General features: G+C 34.7%; 2 protein-coding genes across 2 annotated transcripts; one reads left to right on the plus strand and one right to left on the minus strand.

The window, feature by feature from the left end:
* Positions 1-278: 278 nt before the first annotated feature.
* On the minus strand, positions 279-3,070 carry cl (thioredoxin domain-containing protein 17 clot). The gene is made up of 3 exons (XM_069817507.1): positions 2,712-3,070; positions 2,063-2,141; positions 279-511 (listed from the first exon to the last, which is right to left on the minus strand). Exons 1-3 carry the CDS (start codon positions 2,854-2,856, stop codon positions 361-363), a joined length of 375 nt encoding a protein of 124 aa, XP_069673608.1. The 5' UTR covers positions 2,857-3,070; the 3' UTR covers positions 279-360.
* Positions 3,071-7,740: 4,670 nt separating this feature from the next.
* Positions 7,741-20,726, plus strand: LOC138693497 (peroxisomal membrane protein 2). Its single transcript, XM_069817508.1, has 6 exons — positions 7,741-7,895; positions 7,989-8,083; positions 12,703-12,798; positions 13,096-13,258; positions 15,710-15,829; positions 17,019-20,726. Exons 2-6 carry the CDS (start codon positions 7,995-7,997, stop codon positions 17,112-17,114), a joined length of 564 nt encoding a protein of 187 aa, XP_069673609.1. The 5' UTR covers positions 7,741-7,895; positions 7,989-7,994; the 3' UTR covers positions 17,115-20,726.
* Positions 20,727-22,430: the final 1,704 nt, after the last annotated feature.

The following is a 22,430-nucleotide window of genomic DNA, read 5'->3' on the forward strand; positions in this document are numbered from 1 at the left end:
GGCGTTGCTAGGAAAAGATGGCTGAAATAGAAAGGAACAGACTGTAAGTCTAAAACATGGAGTGGAGAAGGAGGAGCAAAAAAGAAAACTGACTTCCAAGGACAATACAATCATTGTAGAAAAGTTAGCAAAATAGCAGTAATGAAATTAGCAAGAATAGGCTAATTGAAATATTAAAAAAATATGCAACATTCCTTAAAACCAAAAACAAGGATAATGAAAGGATGTGAGGAAATAAGTAATTCGGATGAACAGCTTGTAAGCAATAAATATAGCTATTTAATTTACGTTTATGAAACGTTTATTTTGAAAGTGATTGGACTTTCACAGCACTATCAATTTAATACAAGAATAATTTCATCATGACTCTTCAAATAGCATTGACACCAAGTCTGCTTTTGAGCATTCTTCATCTTCCAGTTTATCAGGTTGACCCCATTTTATCAAAGTCGGTACACATTTCAATCGCAATCTTTTGTCTGTCCTAAAAGGGCAATTTGGATCCTTCCAGCTGTAGAAATAAAAGAACACAACATAAACAAGATTAAGTGCGCAGTAACGCATATTCAACAGTGATAACACAGAGTATCTTTTTACGTAATATGAAATTACATAAATGTTGGTATGAACTCTACGTATATTGTGTATATATATATATATATATATATATATATATATATATATATATATATATATAGTTGATTATTTAACGACGCTGTTTCAACTACTAGGTTATTTAGCGTCGATGAGATTGGTGATAGCGAGATGGTATTTGGCGAGATGAGGCCGAGGATTCGCCATAGATTACCTGGCATTCACCTTACAGTTGGGGAAACCTCGGAAAAAACCCAACCAGGTAATCAGCCCAAGCGGGAATCGAACCCACGCCCGAACGCAACTTTAGACCATCAGGCAAGTGCCTTAACCGACTGAGCCATGCCAGTGGCTATATGAAGCCATCTCCATTCTAGTTGGATGATCGTCCCCTCTGCTTCGGCATGTGGACGTGAGGCCAACAGCCAGCTGGTCGGTCTTCCTTTAGGGCTGTAGTGCCATGGATTTACTTTTTTTTTACTTTTATTTACTTAATAAATAAAAAGAAGAAAATAAAAAATATGTTAACCTTCAGATTCATATTATTTAGTTTGTTGTGGTGATTGGTACTTAAATTTGCAATAATATCTGTTAAAATGGCAAGTACACACAAAGGTAACTTCGAAAATTCCTCTGAAGACGAATTAATTAAGATAATGGGTTTTATTTTACACAATTATGTTCAAATATTTCTAATTTTGTTTCATACTTTGTTGGTTGTTCACTGGCAGGTATCTTTACAACAACGAATTTAAGTCATGTAATCTGTATGTCGCTCCGCAAAAGTAAAGTATCGAGCTTATAACTTGTAACATGTTTGCATCATTGGAAATGGAGAGGTAACCAGAGCATGACTTCAATAAAATGTTGATAACATTAACTGGGAAAATTTCTCGCAATTCTGGAACTGCCTTAAGCTACAGACACATTGTGTGGCCCTTCCATTGTCTGCAGTCCTACTTTTGCCTAGTGATTAATTTACAATTGGATATGGAAGGAAGAGAGGGTTGGTAGTAATATGTATAGTCAATGAGCAACATATAACACTACAGTACAGTTAAGAGCTGCACATATTTCAATAAAAAGGGATTCTCAACCGAATATTAACAGGCATTTCCCATATTTATATTGCGTTTAATTTTCTCTCGAGTGTCATTTATATTTGAGAGATTATTAACACATATTTTAAATGTCATAAAACATTAAGTGTCATGGACAGATCTTTAAAAACTCGGAAACAAAGCATTTCCGGCTTTACGTTGATACAAATTATTTTTATTGTCTAGATGTGAGGACCTCATTCCTGAAGTTATGCCTATATTGTTAGACATCCTGTGCATTACAAGTATCAATTCAGTGCACTGCATGGCTGACAGATGTTCTGTTGCCACACATATGAAAGCCGCAGTGCAGACAGACCACATTACACTGAGATAATCTATATAATTTCTAAAATTTGTATACTTACTAAGCTCTGTCACCAACACCAACATACACGAAATGTATGTCTTCTGCTGTTTCTAATGCTTTCTCAAGAACAGGTACCGCTGCAAAAAAAACACAAAACTAAAATTATACTCTGGAAATTTTAAATGGTGTTCTATCCTTTTAAGCTAAGTTATAAAGCGCACACAGTATCTATTATGTAAGCTGCAGTAGGTACTTAAAAGAACACTTCAGTACAAATAATGGCGAAATTATGGCTGTCAGCGAATCGCTTTGCATTTTGCTGGCAACCATAATTATGGCAATTAGCAAGGGACCACCGGTCTTTTACAAAGTACCTATGTGACAAGGCTAGTGGGTTAGTTTTAGGGATATTTAAGTGACGTGAGGCCGAGGATCTTAAATAATTGGAATCTTTTCACATATTCCTCGGCCTCAAGTCACTTAGATATCCCCCTTCAACTAACTCACTAACCTCGTCACATCCTCTGTAAAAGACCGAGGTCCCTTGCTAATTACCATAATTATTTGCACTAAAGGAGGATTTGGTAAAACTAGCGCTATTCGAAGTCGATAATGACATAGGTAGTGCTATGATAATTAATAACAAAGTAATGGTGAAAAAACATTAAATCACTGTTGCGCAATGTACGGAACTTGAGATACCATACCTACTACACAGTCAGGGCACCAGCTCTTTCCTGTGGAATCTTTGGATCCAGAAAAGAATACATATACTGTTTTATCCTGAGTTTCCAATTCTTTAATTAATTTACAAAATGCATCATAACCTTCCACTTCACTTCGAGTAACCATATTTCGGCTGTATATACGTGTTTCACTTTCTTCGGTACGTCTTTCCACAAAGACAGCCGACTTTATATCCAGTACACACGGAACTCTGGTTTAATCGAGTATTTACTTCGTAATGAAAAGCTGAAAATAAATTACACAAATCGTACTGTACACATTGCTATCTACATTTATAATAACATCGTAAACATGACTTGTTGATTGTGAATTGCCAACTTTACTTCAAGATTAACGACACTTTTGCCAACTGTATCATATTCATATTCACTGGCAACTCGACCGTTGGTTCCGCCGTAGATCATAGGGTTCCGCATTGGTTCCGCACGCTATTTAATATTAAACAGTTTTTCCGATCGCAGTGCTAATGTCATGTCCCATCTTCAGAAAAAAATATATATAATCCAGTGGCAAAGCTAAAAAGTGTAAATACTGGGTAGGCTGAAAAAATCTGCTTACCTTATATCTATTTATACAGCAGATGTTTCTCGGCTTTCCTATCAAAATTTTTTATGACATAGACCCCACAAGAAGATGATGACCACCCTACTCAACAATGCAGCACATTTACAAAACACGAATATAGAGCGGCGTAATATCGCGGTTGAGGCTTGCTCCGCGTCCTGCCACTGAGTCGTAGAGAATTGACACTTCCTCCACCCCTCACGCTTGCGAGTCCTATGCCTGTGAGCAAGGACATGGCGTATCGCTACGAGGCTTTTAAACAATGACTGCCAACAATGAACTATTATATGGAAGGGTCTGAGTGAAACCAAGATGCATCGTTATTACGAACTTTAAATAGCCTACTAGTTAATTTATTACTTATTGTAATAAATATTGTTTTTGTGTTCATAATTATACATGTGAAAGATACAAGAATTGCTTGTTCTAATGTGCTACAAAGGAATGTCATCAAAGAATACATTGTTGTCATGTCGCAGGAATTTGGTAGAACGTGGGTCTCCAGCCCTTCAGTTTACTGCCAATATCAGATATAAGAGTTTTGGCCTCGTGATACCACGATCCCATAGTTTCAACTGCGAATACGACGAATATACAGTTTATCGAAAAACGTTTATATTTATTCCTTTTATTGCGGACGATCAATTGTACTCGTATTGTGTCAACGCGTTGAGTCCTCTAGAATCATAACTTACAATATCTTTTTTTTTTTTAACCCTTAAATTGGCAAAACTTAATTTCTCACACTAGTTTATTAAATCGTGTCGGACTGTAAAGAAAACAACTATCGTAATGTGCATATTTTATATGTTGAGAGAGAAGAATCCAAAAAAGGATAGCTGTCCTTGAAAAAGGAGTACCGAGCGGTAACAGCACCTAAATTATAAGTAGATTAACTATAATCTATTTTAACCCAGATTTTCCCACAGTCCCTTTTTAAGGACAGTTGCAGTGCCTTCGGATATTATGTCATTGTTGGTGTTAGGGACATTTTATAAGTTGTGCGATAATGTTGGTAGTATTTGTTAGCTTTAGAAAATATACGTTCCTTGTTTCAGTTTATTTCAACATCATTTAACCGATTTTTGAGAGTAACTAATGTGATACTGTATTTTTATCACAAAAAAATTTTGGGCTTATCTGGGTTAAATTTTAACTGTATTTTTTTATTTATTTTTGGGGGGCAGCTATCCTCGACATGAATAATTTATTTTTCATATATAGAACTGTACAAGGAATGTCTTAAAATATTAATGGCTATATCTTGAAGTTCCAAAAGATCGATATGGAAACGATGAAAGAAATTGATACAAAATCTTGATATAGTGCCCCTTGCACCAAAGAGCAAGCCAATTACTTCCCAGCGACAAATGGATATGTGGTATTTCTCTTCCAGATAAGGAAAGCAGGGTTCATAATGTCTTTTCTTTTTCAGATCTATTTCTTGTGGTTGTAATTCCGCACCCTCAAATCTTATAGTGGGATCGATTATGAAGCCAATCTTTTGATTGTTATCAATTGCTATGATGTCGGCACGTTTGGTGGAGCCAGTGGATGAAATACAATGTACTTCTTCATAAATGTCAAACTTTCCAGACTTCTTGAGACATTCAGCAATTCGGCTTCTAACCCAGTGATGACGATTGTTCCGCAACAGTTCCCCTTTTCTGCAGAAACCAAGAACATGAGGAAGGGTTTCGTACTCGTTGCAATGGCGGCAACGGGATTCTTGGCTCCTACAGTATTGTGAAATTTTGGTTAAATTTAATTTTGCTTCCAATGTATTTTCTATTATTCTATTAAAATTATAGCATATAGCTTATTAACTTGTATCCTATAGGCTACTTTATGAATTTATGTGTTAAGCAAAAACTTACATTTCACTAATTACCATTTGGCAATAATTATTTTAAATATGCCGCTTATTAAGTGATTGATTTAAGTAAAATCATTTGTTTATATAAGTTTTATAGTTGCCTCGTTTAATTATTAGGCAGCGGCATTCCTTTTAAGATTTGTAGGTCTTTATTGCATGCACCGATAATAAAATGAAAATGCGACGTTGTCACGTCTTGTTTGTTGCTGCTATATATTAATATAACATGGATATGGGCTAGGCTTAATTGCTCAAAGCATGAGTTAATTTGAAGATTATTTATATTATTTATTTTAAATTAATTATTTAAAGAAATAATTAAATAGAATAAATGAATAATAAAATAAAGTAATATAAGTAAAAATTATGTAATTTTATTTTAAATGTAAATAATTAATTAAAATAGGCGTATTTACTTTTTAATATCTATTCATCATCCGTGTCACTTTCTCTTAAATCCACAATGAAACGTTCCCCATCTCCTGTTGTGTCTTGTATCCAGTATCGTTCTCCGATTTTGACCAGAGGTTAGAATTTATGTTTTCAACTCCTTCTCTTAAATGCTCACACACACTAGCACTGAGGGTTGGGGTTGTATTGTTTTTCCTCACATGGGACTTAAGGCGAGCCCATGCTAGCTCTATCGGGTTAAGAACACAATGATAAGGGGGGAGACGAAGAACTTCATGTCCATAAGAGGTAGCTAATTCGTCCACTATGTATGTTTTATTAATATTGGCTTTCCTAATTGTTTGCATCATGGCTGCTTTAATAGGAATGGGATGAGGCACTGGAATTTTGTGATACTGCATAAAATTTAAGATGTCTTTTACAGATGATCTAAGAGTGGGAAATTTGATAGCTTGCCTGGAGTGATAACTCCCATTATCCATAACAATAACACATTTTTTCTCTTGGTAAATTTTGGAGTAATCTAGTTTTGAACCAATTTTCGAAAACTTCACCTGTCATTTCATCGTGACTATCCGCTTTAGAATCTTGTATGTTTCTTGCAGATAAATAAAGACAATTGGGAACCCATCCCTCTCTTCCCCCAGCATGAAGCACCATGATACGCTTCCCTCTTGAAGATGGAGATTTCAAAATACAATTGCATGTGCCATCATCCCATCCTTTCCGAACAACATCGTGCGTATCGTACCATGTTTCATCAAGAAATACAATTTGGGATCCTTCAGACCGCAGTTTATTTAGGCGTTGCAAATAATTATAACGCCATGCCACAATTCTTGCGGATTCCATAATAGCTTGTTTCCTTTTCAGGATACGAAAACGAAACCCAAGTTTTTTAACCAATTCTTTTAAGGTTGTTTCTCCATAAGGAAAACCGGAAAGTTTGACTTTTTGTAATAATTCTTTTATTGTTAAGGATTGGCCCTTATTGTAAGAACTACATATTTCACGGCGAATGTAATCACACGTGAAACCATCTACTTTATTAAATTTTGTGACTTTGTGTCCACGCTTTTTAGGTGTCTTAGGTCCCTTTTTTACAATTTTACTTACGGTATTTCTATTTAATTTAAGAATTTTAGATGTCTCCGAAATTTTTCCTTGACCTAAATTATTTTTCAGAACATACGTGTGAGCATCGCACACAAACGTTTGACACTGCTTACATAATTTTAGTCTAGCTTTTGAATTTGAATTGTTATTAACTCTGATATATTATTATTATTACCATCGTCGTTATTGACGTTCATGGGTATCGGTTCCGACACTTCACTCGCTTCCCACGGCCTCCACATTTTTATTATACACTGAACTGTAATATAATTAATTTTCACTGTGAACTAGAACAAGACACACTGCTAAAATTTGCAACTCTGGTTTATACACTCCGCGTGGAGTATTGGAGCGGCCTTCAAAAGACTTGACGACGACAATGGACAGAGCGACATAATTAAAATTATTGAAACTACAAAGCTTCCGTCCTCTTTGACACCGCTAGCCTACTAATTGAACGTGGCTACTATACCTCCTGACTCCTGAGAGTATAGTAAACTATACTATATTTCATACATGATTATGATATAAACTGTATGTGCAGAGACCCGAAGTATAGTATAATATACCTTCATTTGTGTCCTAACTGTAACCTTCAGAATTTTTTCAGAACTTTTCTTCCTATGACCATGGTCTCCGTCTTGTTTGCATTTATCTTCATTCCATATTGCTCAAAGCTGTCATTTAGCTCCAGTAGCATATCCCTTAGTACTCATCTCTTCTTCTGCTAACAACGCCGTATCATCAGCAAATCTTATATACTTCATTCTTCTTCCTCCTACTGACACTCCTTGTGAGGACTGAAGTAGGTATATGATATTCCGAATTTATTCCAAATAATATGCAATAAGTAGTCATATTACGAAATTTGGAATGAGGAACATACAATTTAATGAATGTACTTACAGTTCATTAAAATATGCCAGAGTTCATTGTATTTCAATTTATTTTTTCTTCACACATCTTATTTATTTTGAAAATCACTAACATTACATCAGGGTCGCGCTCTTCGTTGTGAGCCGTTACGATATCACGTGGCTCTGTTGGTAACATTGTACTCATTGTGTACGTAATACTACATTTTATGCATTATCATAAAATGAGGACTTGATAAGTAATAAGCAGGCGATAGCTGTGGATAGGTCAAGGGTTTCACGGCGTATTACGGAGCTACTAGGTAAAGTTACAAGTCATGTTGATTAGCTTTGCAAGTAATGTGTTAAATACTCTTTCTTAGACATAAATTGTAGCTAATGCCAATTTTTTACAGGTTAAAATGGCACTCTCAAAACCTGTATACAACTTCCTAGGATTTTATTTCCAGCAGTTATACGAACACCCAGTGAGGACAAAATCGGTGACAAGGTTAGTTATGTTAGTTATTATTGACAAGAAGGCAGTATGAACTTGTACACAGTTTGACATTAGTGATGTTGCTTTGTACTTTTAGTTATGATTAAAAACCAAAGCTCATCTAAAACTAGTACTGAGGTAGTTCCCTTCGTACTCTATACACCTCACCTTGCATATACGAATCTGACAGGTTAGATTTGATTGGTTCAGGCTTTTGTTATGCCTTGCATATACAATTATCTGCATCTCCACAAAAGAAACCTGTATAAATTCAACGATTTTCACTTCTGAAATCTCCGGAACTACCTCAGCGCTAGTTTCGCCAAACAGACTACACAGTGCTGCACCTAGTCGGTGTAGGTTTCTAGGTATCTTGGGTGCCAGTTGTATCAAGTAAAAGAATAGTTTACCATCTGATGGACGTATACCTCTTACTTCAAACAGTTGTACGATGCTCACTACTCAGCGATCGCTAATTATATTGTTGTATTGTTTTTGTGGCCAGAAGTATTTTTCCATAATTGCCATGGGAAACATGTAATCCCTGGCTTAACATCAGATAGGTATAGTAGCATAATTTCGATTGACGCATTGTAGGTCTAACTACCGGTAGCAAAGAAAAGATTAACACAGTCCTTAAAGAAGATATAAAGTTAATCAGTGAACAAATTGAAATTGAAGTACCGGTACTAAAATAAAAGAATAAACTATGGTGCAAGAATCCATAAACAACACAAGAACACATAGGGTACATAGAACTACTAAGTTATAGGCCTAACTAAACTGATATATAATGAATTCAAATGCGCGTTCCTAAAATTATGTAACTGCTATAAACATTCTGTAATGAACTTACCAATGAAAACCACACAAATAAAATAATTATGCAAAGACAATGGCTTCGGTAAGTAGAATGGTTGACCTAAGGTGGACATTAAACAATCGAAATCAGGGTTGCCAGATTGTGATTTGCTAGTTCCATGTAGCTTAAAGTCGCCTTAATTGAAATCCGAAGAGTTGTTATATCTTGAAAGATATACTCAATATTTAGAAATAAGTTATGTCGTCTTTAATTTTTCGGATTTGTAACTGGATGCAATGCAATTTGTGATAGCCTAATCATATAAAACTGCCTTGTTATTAATAACACAACAATACCTACAACTTACTTTTAAATTCAGGAAAATTCTCCTATTCCTCCTATACTTTGCGATATTGTTCCTCATATTTGCCGTGTTTTCTCGTAAATATTATTAGTATTAAAAATAATTTGTACTAGCGGAATAATAATAGAACACCGTAGTAAAATATATGAAACAAACCGCAAATGCGTGGCTACGCCGCAAATGATAATGACGTATTTTGCTGCTTTATGTCATTATGACGCCACAAAGCAGCTATTGGTCATAGAATACATACGAAGAGGATTTGAAACATGTTACTAAGATACTGCCAACAATGAACAAAAATGACTTCCGGTTTTAAAAAATGGTCTGAAAACTTATAAATAATAGATTGTAAACATGTAAAAGGAAATAAAATGTAGCTTAATTTCGATTTTTGAGATAGCCTAAAGGGCGACTTGGCGATTTCACAATTTTATTGCTCGTCGATTGCCCCTGTTATGTAACCTAAGTCTCAACTCACACGGACGCACGGACCACAGCACAACCACAAAACGGTGGTCCACTTGTGGGCGATCAGGAATTAGTATGGAATTATATGGAACAGATGGTAACTCAGACGGACCACAACCTGAAGTCATTGTCGACGTCTGTTGCAATGAGTGGTCGGTATTACTCACAGAACAACCACAGAATTGTCGCTGTCGGTGATCGAGCATAACTCACACAGTGCGACACGCCGACCACTCGCCGCCGACACTGTATCCTTCGAAAGGAGACACATGCTTTATACCAGGGCTGGCAAGGAATACTCCCAGCATTGGCAATACAGAACTGGAGCATGCCCGTATGGGAACACATCTGAGTAGCTGTGGTATCTGCAGTACTGTGTGGTGACATGACTAGGGTTGTACAGTACATTAATGCCGTGGTGGTGGAAGGTCATGCTTATTTCTTATCAGTAGTACCACTGCTTGTGTGATTGTAAACAAACTGTACGTAATTAATAAAATAAGCAGTAACTAGAGAAACAAAATAAATTAACAGTAACTAAACATGTTTACTCTACTCGTATTAAATTATACTACTCTTTACTATGCTTTGGCGGTGGTGGTCAATTTTAATTTAAGAATCTAAATGAGTTTAAATATATGATGATGCTGTGAAAAATTTGAAATAACTCACTTTTCCCACCCACCCGCCAATTATGATGATTAAGTTAATATAACATTGGTAGAATGGTGATAGGGGAAACAGGAATATCCGCGAAAACCTAGCACTTTACACAACCTTTGTTCACCACAAATTCTACATGGATCCACTGGGATTCGAACCCAGGCTTCAATTGAATTGAATGGAATTTACTGAGGGGGCACTATGACCCAGCACTGCGACCTTATGCAGATCTATTGCGCTAACCCTATGGTGACGCATTCCCAAACCCACACTGGCCGACCACACTAAGGTTCTCTGGTCCAGGTTTCGAGCAGCCAGGTCTACTCATCCCTAGGCCAACCTCTCCATGTGCTGCCGGCTGGCATTTGGGGAATGCTACAGAATGATAATGGAGAAATGGTGACAGAATGATGTAAATGCCTATTTTGGGGAAAATGGGAGAACCCCGGGAAAAAACCCCAACTGCGCCTTGTCCGCCACAAGTGTCACTGGATTTCAATGAAAAAAATCCCAGACCTGACTGGCAATCGAACCTGGGCCGCCTGCGTGACAGTCTGAAGGTCTGACCATTCTGCTACCGCAGAGGTATTCGAACCCAGGTTAATCATGTAATGTTCAGTGATCGAAATTGGCAAACCAAGTTGCAAGTTCGTTGTTGTAAGACATCATCCATCTTTTTTTAAGTTAAATTCTTGATTTTGATTAACAACAACATAGCGTAGGTATATAAGACTTAGAAGATTTTTTAGGGATAACTGAAAGTTTTATCTGGCCAGTGAACAGTGGCGATTTCTCTTAAGGAGCACAGGAGCAGTGCACCACCTCTTCAAATAACACATGTTTTTAAATTTATATCAATGAGCTGCAGTAGACTATGTGAGCGACATAATTCTTTATTATAATACTGTGTAAAACACTGCATGTGTACTGTTCTTGTTGACGCCTGGGACTTACGTTTACCGCTCGACACATGCGGCACACTGTTCCATTGGAGCATGCGCAGTAGTAGTGTTTCACTGGCAGGCTTTGGAGCATGGTAGGGAGGCAGTACAGTGTGCGTAGGAGAGGTTAGGAGCACTTTCAGATGTGTTCTCAAGCTCGTTCCATCATAAATGTTACAATGAATAGTGTGCAAAATCTTTTAAATGTGTAATTTTCTATAATACTTTTCACGAAAAGATCAAAATAAAGAAGATGGGTAGACCTACACATGAATTAAAATTATAAGTGACGAAGAACAGTAATAGAGAAGTGACAAGAAAATTCAACATTCGGACTTACGAAAAATGCAATATGCGGCTGCAGTATAAAAGACGCTGTATTTTGTTTTCCTTGCCTATTGTTCGACGGCGAACATTTATCGACAAAAATAAGTACGTTTTATGAATTTTATTTATTTTTCTGTTTGAATTTAGGACTGTGCGTAGTAACTAAATAATTTTGATTATTGTTCTGCATATATGATTGATTTGAAGCACATGAATGAAAGAATTAAGAAACACGATTCTTCAGCTGCACACATCAACAATAATGTTAAATTAGCAGTGCTGGGTCAAACAAACATACAGATACAATTGGATTGTTGCACTTCACTATGATAAAGTTACCAAGAACAGATAGGGCCTATTATGTGCGTGCGGTTTTGTGGAGCTTTTGAGTTGGCTTTAAGAGGTCACGAAGACAGAAACTTATCTTTAAACGAAAGTATTTTTCTTGGCCTCATCAATTTCAGTTCTGAATTAGACGCACTCTTAAGGAACATTTGGAAAGAGGAACAGTGGTTAAGAGCACATCAAACACTATACAGAACGAAGTCCTTCAAGCCATTTTGATGTCTGCCATGACGAGATTTCAAAGAAATGAAGAAAGCTGCTTACTTTTTAGCAGTTAAGGCTGATGAGACGACACACGTATCGAATGCTTGTGAACTGTGTTATAAGACGCAATACAGCGAAAACAATATTATTTACGATGTGCTGCAATATAAATTGAACACTTCACTTTGCTATTACTGGACATACATAGGAAACTGATTAACTGCAATTTCTTGACTAACAAAATTATGTAACTCTATACCTACGTAACATATGTTAATAGTTATGTAGTAGTTAGTACCTATAATAATAATAATAATAATAATAATAATAATAATCATCATCATCATAATCATAATAATAATCATCATCATAATCATAATAAATATTTGTGCACCACCAGGATTATTTATCACCACACGCCACTGCCAGTGAATATTGTGTACAACATTTGAGTGTGTTTGTATATTGTTGTAAATTTAGTAGCTAGTATAAGACACTTTTTATCTTTTTACAGTTGTCTAATAGCAACGCTTGGAAACCTAACATCACAGTATTTGGCTGGTGTAAAAGTTATCAATCAGGATAGTCTGATAGCATATGGGTTGTTCGGGTAAGTAGGTCTACAGTAATCGTTATAGAAAGCAGGCCTTATTCAACAAGTTAGTTATACAGAAATTTTCACAGTGCTCATACAAAGTCTGCTTTTCAGTGTATTGAAGATTTTTTGTATTGTTCTGACAGTCTGGATATCTTCATTTTTACATAAAGTTGATTAAAGGAAAATGTATGGCTATAACATTATGATATAAAAAAAATGACATGATTTGACACAATATGAATTCATAGTTTATCTGTTTGTTATATTTGTTTAAATAATGACTTTTATCTTTTCTTTTTTCTTTTTCAGACTTCTGTTTGGAGGATCTGTTCCACATTATTTCTATAGAGCATTAGATACTTACATATCTGATGATGTAGCCCTGGCACCTCTTAAGCATTTGGCTCTTGAAAGACTGATCTTCATGCCTCTCTTTCAAGTTTTGGCCTTATATATGTTGGCTAGATTAGAGGTATAATGATGCTATTATAGATATCCTGTAGTTAGGCTATATTAATAGTAATATACGTTACAAGAGCGGTATGTTGACGTTTTCATGGTCGAAGAAAAGATTGAAAAAGCGAAACTTAGTTGAGCTTTTTTAATTTCCAAGAACATGAAAACAAACATACCTCTCGTGTATCGTACATTATTTTGTGCGAAGATCGTTTATTACATACCTGAAAGACGAATTTCTAATTAGTTGCAATGAAATCTCCATGTTGGTTTCTGTTTAATGACAGCAACTTCGGAAAACCAAAATATATTTCTTAAACATTGTTGCTATAAAATGTTTTCTGTGTTTACTATACTCCAGCAGGCCGTGATGTACGTCTGTCTTTTTTTTCCCCCAGTCTATAAATGCGAACTTAAAACAAACGGTAAGGTTATGTAATGATTTATTTTTCATTTTAATATTTTAACAATATTATTTATATAACATATTGCAGTAATAACATCGGCATCTGGAATCTTGTTGATTTTTTCACGGCTTCCTTAATGTTACTTGTATCAGGAATGCAATAAGTTTCGTGGAGTAGTAGACTTTACTTAATTTTTGCAAATATTTAAAAACAATAATTAACATTGCAATTTAGGTGAAATTGCAGTGGTAAGTTTCCAATTTATAATTATTACTATGTTAAACGTTCCTAAAAATAATATGTTAAAAGCCTAAAGCAGTAAAATGAATGTCGCACTTAAGCGGTAAGAAGAGGGAAATTGTTATGTGTGTTACCTTGGGAATACTGAATGTGGTATTTCACACTTACCGCGTATTGGTTCTGTGCGGAAAACAAGCAAATAAGCACGATCTCGCACAAAATAATTTATCTACCGGTACATATAAGGTGCATTGCAAAATGATAAGACCAACTGTTGAAACTCGTCATGTATAGAGAAAAACTGAAATCAAATATATTGTAACTTAAATACATCAAATTATATGACCTGTATCATAGGACTAGTTAGAAACAAACACATTCATTGCACACAAGTCGGAAGATAGAAAATAGTCCTGTTGCAAAATGATAAGACCAAGCTGAATACTTCGTGACCTTCATACTCATATGCTTTGCTGCAGCTGCAGAGTGAGCAGCCCTGTGTCTGTTGTGTTTGTGAATAGTGTACGAATAAATAAGTCAATTAGTAGTATGGGTCGGAAGGCAAGGTTGTCCAGTTTCGAATGAGATCAGGTTAAAGCCTACAAAGAAGATGTTCGTCTTGAGAAATAGTAAGAAGGCTTGGGAGGTTATCATGCATGATAACGATAACTTCATGAAGCTAGAAAATAATTATGGAACGTAAAATTTGCCTAGAAAACCTCAAAAACTTATGCCTCCACAAAAGAGGCACATGATCAAAAAGCTCAGTGCTGGTGAATCATTGCTGGGACAACTTGCCCGTGATCCCATTGGCAATGTTCACAAATCAACGTTGTCCAGGCTAGTCAGACAAACAAACATGTTGAACTACAAGAAAAGGAAGACTCAACCCCATCTGACGGTCCACCACAAACAGGAGACATGTTGACTGGGCTAAGGAACACGTCATCTGGAAGGAAGAATGGAAGCGTGTAATATTCAGTGATGAAAAGAAATTCAACTTGACTGTCCTGATGGCTGGGCATATTACTGGCATACCTCAGAAAAGACGAGGAAATGTTTTTTCGAAGAGGCTGCAAGGAGGAAAATCTCTGAGTCTGGGGTGGGTTTGGGTATGGAGGGAAAGCACATCTTGCATTTTCTGCAGGTCATATGAAAACTGTACTTGAGCACCTTTTACCTGTTGCAGAGAAGATTGGGACAGGGAAATGAATATTTCCGCAGGACACTGCAACCATCCGTACTGCCAGATCCACAAGGAATTGGTTTCACTTCAAATGTGTTTATTGATCAATATTAGATACTATTAAGTTGTAAAAAAAAATTCTACGACTAATTTATCTTATCATATTGATTGGGCCTTCTTTAACATACTGCTTCATGAAAGTTACTTCAAAACTACGTATGTTGTAACATTGAAAGATCAATTGAATCAATACTTGGGTAATGTTGCGCCTGTCATTGAACTTCAAACTAATGGCTCTTTGACTTTCGTCAGTTTCTTTTTTCTTTGCATGATAATAATAGAGAAATGTAGGAACTATGACAGGTGAAATGCGACTGACTGGACAGGTTCTGTAACAAATAAAAGAGATACATGAGAAGAAGATTAATAGATGCAAGTCACTGATTTGAGGTGATGAGTCACCATTCATACTAAATTTCTTATAAGCATATAAACGTCGTTGGCAGAGGCTATCACATTGTAAAAAAGTTATGTTTTATACAGTAACAAAATTTGAATTCATATTGAGGCAGTCTATACAGAATGCATTATTAGTTTCTAGTTTTATTTTCTTTTAAAATAGTATCTTTTTCAGGGTAAATCCCAACAACAAGCTGCAAAACAGCTCTCTCAGATGTATTGGCCTGTAGTTATTGCTAATTGGAAATGGATATCTCTACTACAGTTCATCAATTTTACATTTGTTCATCCAATGGTAAGTTAATACAGATCGTTAAATAGCTTTCACATATGGAAAGATTAATCTCGCCTTGATGATTACTTTTAGACAACATTTTTACAATTAATTTTTGATGCACATGTCTGAAGTCTTTTAAAAAGGATATAATAGTGGCATATTCAAAACAAAGTCCTCTGTCCTACACTGAAATTATTAAACAAACTATTGCATACATAAGTTTTATAATGAGTTTAAGTGTCCCCTAAATGGTGAAGAGGGGATATGGTCAGTGGAGTTGTCAGACATTCTTCCTGGCTAGGTCATGGACCTGCTAATCAACGGCAGATGTGATTCTCCAAATAATTTGGGGATTGCATGTAAGTGATATAAGTGCCATTACATAAAAATATGGTACCTACATTAAAACGGTTATACTATTTGTTACATCACTCTTCTATATTGGAGAGCAACAGAGTTAATGGCCTTATTGCCAAGAACTCGGCATTAGTTAACATAATGTGTGTAATAATCAGGGAACTTGTCATGTACATACTAAAAAATCAATGCGTTTATGTGATCATAGTGTCTTTGGATTAAAAAAAATAATTTATAGAAAGCATACACATGTGTACTTGTTACTTTTTGCAAAAGAGACTCATATTTTTATTTTCATTTGAATGTTTAATTTTTTCATAGCTGTAACATAATATTTCTTATTGACTTAACAAAAATTATTTCGTGTATTGTCTCTTAAGTGCAATAAAACATCATTCTCAGGTCTCTTCTCCATTTTTAATTATTTTATGCATGTAATATTTCTTCTTAAAATTCCTTAAGTTATACTCAGTCATCTGCCTGTTTCATTTTTCATCTTGCTCACAAAATTCACTTTGTTTGCCACAGGACAGACTTTGATGAAACATTTCACAGTTTGCTAAAATCCATTGAAGCTTGATGGTAGTTTCTATTAATTGAGATATATAGCGTATAGACCTAAATCACTATAAAGATGTGGAGAATTCTCTGCTTGCTCTTTTATCCTAGAATACTTTCCTACCTATATTCCTATGAACTCCTGAAGAATGTGGAAATACATCTTGAAAAGTTATAAGATGGACATTTCTTTAAAATATTTTCAACATAGATATAACAGAATACACAAGTTTTATTGAAATATCATTAAAGAGTAATAAAAAATAGCTTATGGTTCTTGTTTGCATTGCAGTTACGAGTTCTGGTGGCTAATTTGATTGGCTTCGTTTGGGTGGTGTATATGGCCAAGAAACGCCGTCAAGCCAGGGATCAGAAAAGCAATAAATAATACAGTTTGCTAAAAATGAAGGGTTGTAGATAATGCAGCATGCTGCAGTTCCTCTCGTATGAAGGTGAAGGAATATTTCAAATCCTGGGTGCCAATGGGTTTTAAAATTGGGATTACAGTATTAATTTTATTAACCTTATTGATATACATCGTGAAACTCAGTTTTATTGAATAGTATATGCAAATATTTTGTGGCTCACTCATACTTGCTCACATATCATACAATTACACAAGACTATGGTTTTTATAAGCCAGCTGTCATAAATAACAAGAGACATGAAACGATTGTGTATTGGTCTGTTTTTTGCACCATATTCTGGAAAGCAGGCCTTTTTATTTAAATGTGTATAGTTTGTTCGAATTCCTTATTAACATCTAAAATCAAAGGCAAATCCACCTTGAAGCCAAATGTTAATTGAAGGTGATAAGATGGAAAGACATCTCCGATTTCATTGAATCCAACAATGGGAGCGCGTATTGCTTTAGCTATTCTAACAGAACACGCAGAGTAGATGTTGCCAGAATGTAACTTATGTATTTAATATCTAAGAATGCGATGGGAAGAGGGTAGACATGACAACTATGTCTATGTCTTAGTCACACTGCTGTAGCTGACTCAGAACACAAAGGAAGCCAAGGAACTAAATTTACATTGTCGCTAAATAAATGGCTTGCTGGTGGTTAACATGGAATTCGAACCTACTATATATGATACATGAATTTCATTTTAACTCAGGTAGTTAAAAGAATGTTTGAAATACCTGAATTTCACGAGTCAAATATGTGATGACAGAGTCATTGGTGATACATTAAACATGTGATGGTTTTGTGTGGTAAGATTTCGTAATTAAAGGCAATTAGATGGAGTATTTCAGTTTGCTTTTCGAAATTGAGACAGGTATATTGTGCAGTAACACTATGCTTTCCACAACAGGATTATCAGATTGGTGAACGTAATCCTTATTGGTTGGTTTCTTAGAATTTTCTGGCCTCTCTGCGTCATAATCCACAGTTAATTCCCGATTTACCATGAAAATCGTCTGTAGCTGCATTTAGATTGGCAACAGGCCATGACTGTTTGGCCATACACTTGCATAGAATTGGAATATATCAGTCACCTAACTGCCCATTGTGCAACTCAAACCAAGAAATGGATTCGGAACACCTCAAAATCTGTGCTTCAGTGGCTGACCATGATAATATCTTTGAAAAATATTGGAGTGCAAGAGGTCAAACGCCTGGCATTAGAAAACAACAACAGAATTTTCTGGCCTCGTGAAAGAGGGCATACATTGGATTTTAAAATATTAAGGAAATTTGTAAAGAAATAAATTATGTGGTTACTACAGTGTTTTCAGTTTTGATCAGTACATCTGAATCGTAGATGGTGTTATATTGATAGCTTAAAAAAGAAAGGTGGTGTGGCAGCTACAAAACATTTCCCTTGTATGCATCCTAATGTACTGTCAGATCAAAATGTCGTGTATAATGAATTGCAGAATGTAATGGTTACAAATGGGTATCTGAATATGTAGGCCACAGATTCTTGTTTGATCAAGTGGTGAAAAGTGTAAATATTATATTCTAATTATAGAATATGAGAAACGAAAAGATAAATTCAAATAAGATGCAGGCATAGTTATTGCTTGTAAGTCTACTTAAATACCAGAAACAATACATACAACAACGAATTAACTTGTTAACAATTTACTCAATGAGAATTGGCACATAATATTGATTTTGCTCACCAGAATTGACATATAATGTTGATTTTGCTTATCATGTTGTCAAAAGAGCAATTTTGGAAATAAATTCCTAATATATCAAAAGTGAGAAAAACTTCTAGAAGCCATACAAAGAATATTGTTAACAAGTTTTAATTTTTTTTAGTGACGAGAAATCATTCTTAATTCTTAAGAGTTTCATTTCTGATAGCCTGTGTAGTTAGAATTCTTAGTCACATCAAATTTGTAAAATGCATGTAGGTTAATATAATACTTGTCTTTGTGGAAATTTTCTCCTGCAGTAATATAGTAATTGGTTTTGCTTTTATATTGTCAGATCCCCTATGACAAACTTGTGTACAGGAGGTGTTTGTTACAAATACTTTTGATTTTAATCTACTATCACACGAAACTCTAATGCTACAACCTTTTTTTTTTACCGGAACACTCTTACACATGAAAAGAATTTTCTTTGCTTTAGTCCAAATTGTTAACAGCAGTAATATGTCTGAGTTTATACTACTTGGCACACAAGCTATAGGATAGCAAACAATATCGCCCAGACAGTACATTTGAGAGAGACTATAATGGGCCACATGTAGTTAATATTAATAATTCCAAATGCTGAAATGCAAAATGACACAATAATTATGGTTACATTTTTACAGAATTTAGCATTTTTTTTCCTTAAATGGCATTTATACTTGGGCCTACAATAGTGAGGAATAAGTGACTACATATGCAATAACAACATTTTTACGTGTTATTTGCTCCCATTTGATAGGAATGAAGTAAAAATAATAACAAATCGCAGTGATATCTTATAAATGGCTTGCAACAATAGAACCTCTAGCGGAACAATACTCTGTATTCTCATGTACTGTATTGTGATATTTCTTCAGAATCAATCAGAATATTTTAGTGCAAGACGTTTATTGCTTTTGGGATTTATGTCATTCTACAGAGAAAGTTTTCACAAGAAAGTACTTGTTCATTCCATGTTGGAGAAGGAAGAGTGATTGATTAACATGCGTATGTATGTATGTCTGTATGATACTTTTTCCTATGCATTGCTGAACTAGGCTGTTTCTTCTACTGAATTAGTTTTGTCTTATCACACTCAGTTGTACAGTAATTTTATATTGATATAATATATATTTTTAACTTTGTCACAAAAGTAACTAAATATTTTTATGAAAAAAAGTGACTTTGTATACTTCACAATTAAACAGGATATTAATACTGAGATGAACACAAAAATTAGCCTAAATTCAAAAGCTATATGAATTACAGTTGAGCTTTCTGTGAAATAAACAAATTATGTACCATTTTATATAGCGAAAAGTATTTTGAAAATTAGGAATGGACATCGTCCAGTTAATGGATATTTAAATAGCGGTTTTTTATACCTCTTGATGTTTGTAGAATGACACATTGCAATTATGTTCACCATTTACGAAAATAAAAGAAAACTTTGAATATAAATAAACAGAATCCAGAAACTGACAAATTAACAATTACAATAAATTTAAAATAAATCATAGAATTTAAAGTCTTCTTTTACAAATTTTTTTACTGAATGTTTAAGCTCAAGTGTCCGAATGTTTATATGGTACAAGAAAGCTCAAGCATGTGATATTGTAGTGTACTGTGCAAATGTAAATTGCATTTCATTTATACATTTAATTAAAACTAAGGATGCAAACTTTTAAATTAAAATAGGTACATGTTGTAAATAAGATTTGATTATACATATAGAGTTAAGTCCCTCTGAGGTGTCCTTCCAAGGACATAGACATTCTTAACACTGAGATGTTGGTGACCATTAATGATTGTTATAATATGTTGAATTAATATTTCTAATAAAACTGTTATATACATGAAATAAGTTGTTAATTTATTTTTCCTGTTGAAACTTTTCAAAATGTTTTTGTTATCCAGCTGTGATGAGGTTTAACTAGCTTGCGCAATGGCTATAGTTCTAGTAAATTCGTGTTAGTCTTTACAGTAGATTAAGAAATCACCTACATTTGCCTTACAGAGCAATGAATTTGAGGTATTAATTCTTAAATAGTCTCATGCCGTGGCGTCATGGTCTAAGGCATCCTGCCTAGGACTCTCGTTTCGGAATGCACGCTGGTTCGAGTCCTCATAGGGGAAGAAATTTTCTCATGAAATTTCGGCCAGTGTATGGGACCAGTGCCCACCCAGCATCGTGATGCAGTTGGGGAGCTACGATAGGTAGCGAAATCTGGTTGCGAATGCCAGCTATAACGGCTGGGGGGATCATCATGCTAACCACACGATACCTCCATTCTGGTTGCATGATCGTCCACCTCTGCTTCGGCAGCTGGTCGGTCTAGGCCCTTCACGGGCTGTAGCACCACGGATTATTATATAATTCTTAAATATTAAATTATTTTCTTAATTACATGACATAAATGTTATACTATAAAATGTGAGAACGATTGCTCTAGATATAAGCTACAGACTTAAAACTTTAAGCCCTGATAAAAAAAAAAAACAGTATACCCCTGTGTCAGCGCTTTTAAATGCCACAACTACAAAAATTTTCGTGAGGTGGCGACATTTGACATAGGTACATCTATTTTTACCATGAATATTAGATAAAATAAGAATTCACATCGATATTACAGTTGGTTTTCTCGATAAAAAAAAATAGCAAATTTGAACATGAGAGCAGGATGTAGGCATACTAATACTACCACTGGGCTTAAAGTGTTAAGTTTTACGCACATGATAATGAATAAACCGAAAACTTCTTAAGAGCACACCATAACAAATTTTGCTCAGGGCACCGAAAATGTTACGATGCTAGTCCTGACCTCTTATGGACACTATAACGAAATATTGCAATATTGTTGTAGATATGCTGCTTCTAACTCTCTGAATTTTTCTTATATACAGACATGATATTAAGCACTTAGATGGAAACATGGAAAAGGGTATCACGAGAAAAGGAGAATACTTTTGAAGTAATAATTACAGAACAAAATATAAGACACAATATTAACATTTTTATGATCAATAATCATACATAGCAGTGTGACATATTTTACTGCAACATAAATAACTAAATAAATAATTAAAAAAATAAACCAAACAAGTCCAGTGGCACAGTAGTTTTTTTCTGGGGTTTTTAAGATCTCTAAAATGTTGTTACAAATGACAACAAAATAATTTTTAACACTACTAAATTTATAAAATACTATCTCAACAACAAGACAAGGGTACATAGTATCCATTTTAAGTGGTGAATCCACAGAGCTTGAAGGTACAAAGATATATAATTTTCTAGTCCAAATAAAAGTAATTTCTGCAATACAGAGGATAAACTGGGAATGGTAAAACTTTTCAAAATATGACATTCATTAATGGAGCAAAATATATTTCTGGTAAATTTGACAACATATTGTATGATTATAATGTGCAAAAATTGATATTAACTTATAAGATAAATTTAATTTAGATTATACATATTCGTGTAAACTAAGATAATTTAATTTTCTTTATAAATCATTTATTCCTAGAATTAGCATACGAGACCAATTTTTGTTTTTATTTTCCACAA

This window comes from Periplaneta americana, chromosome 17 (genome assembly GCF_040183065.1).
Source record: "Periplaneta americana isolate PAMFEO1 chromosome 17, P.americana_PAMFEO1_priV1, whole genome shotgun sequence".
NCBI lineage: Eukaryota > Metazoa > Arthropoda > Insecta > Blattodea > Blattidae > Periplaneta > Periplaneta americana.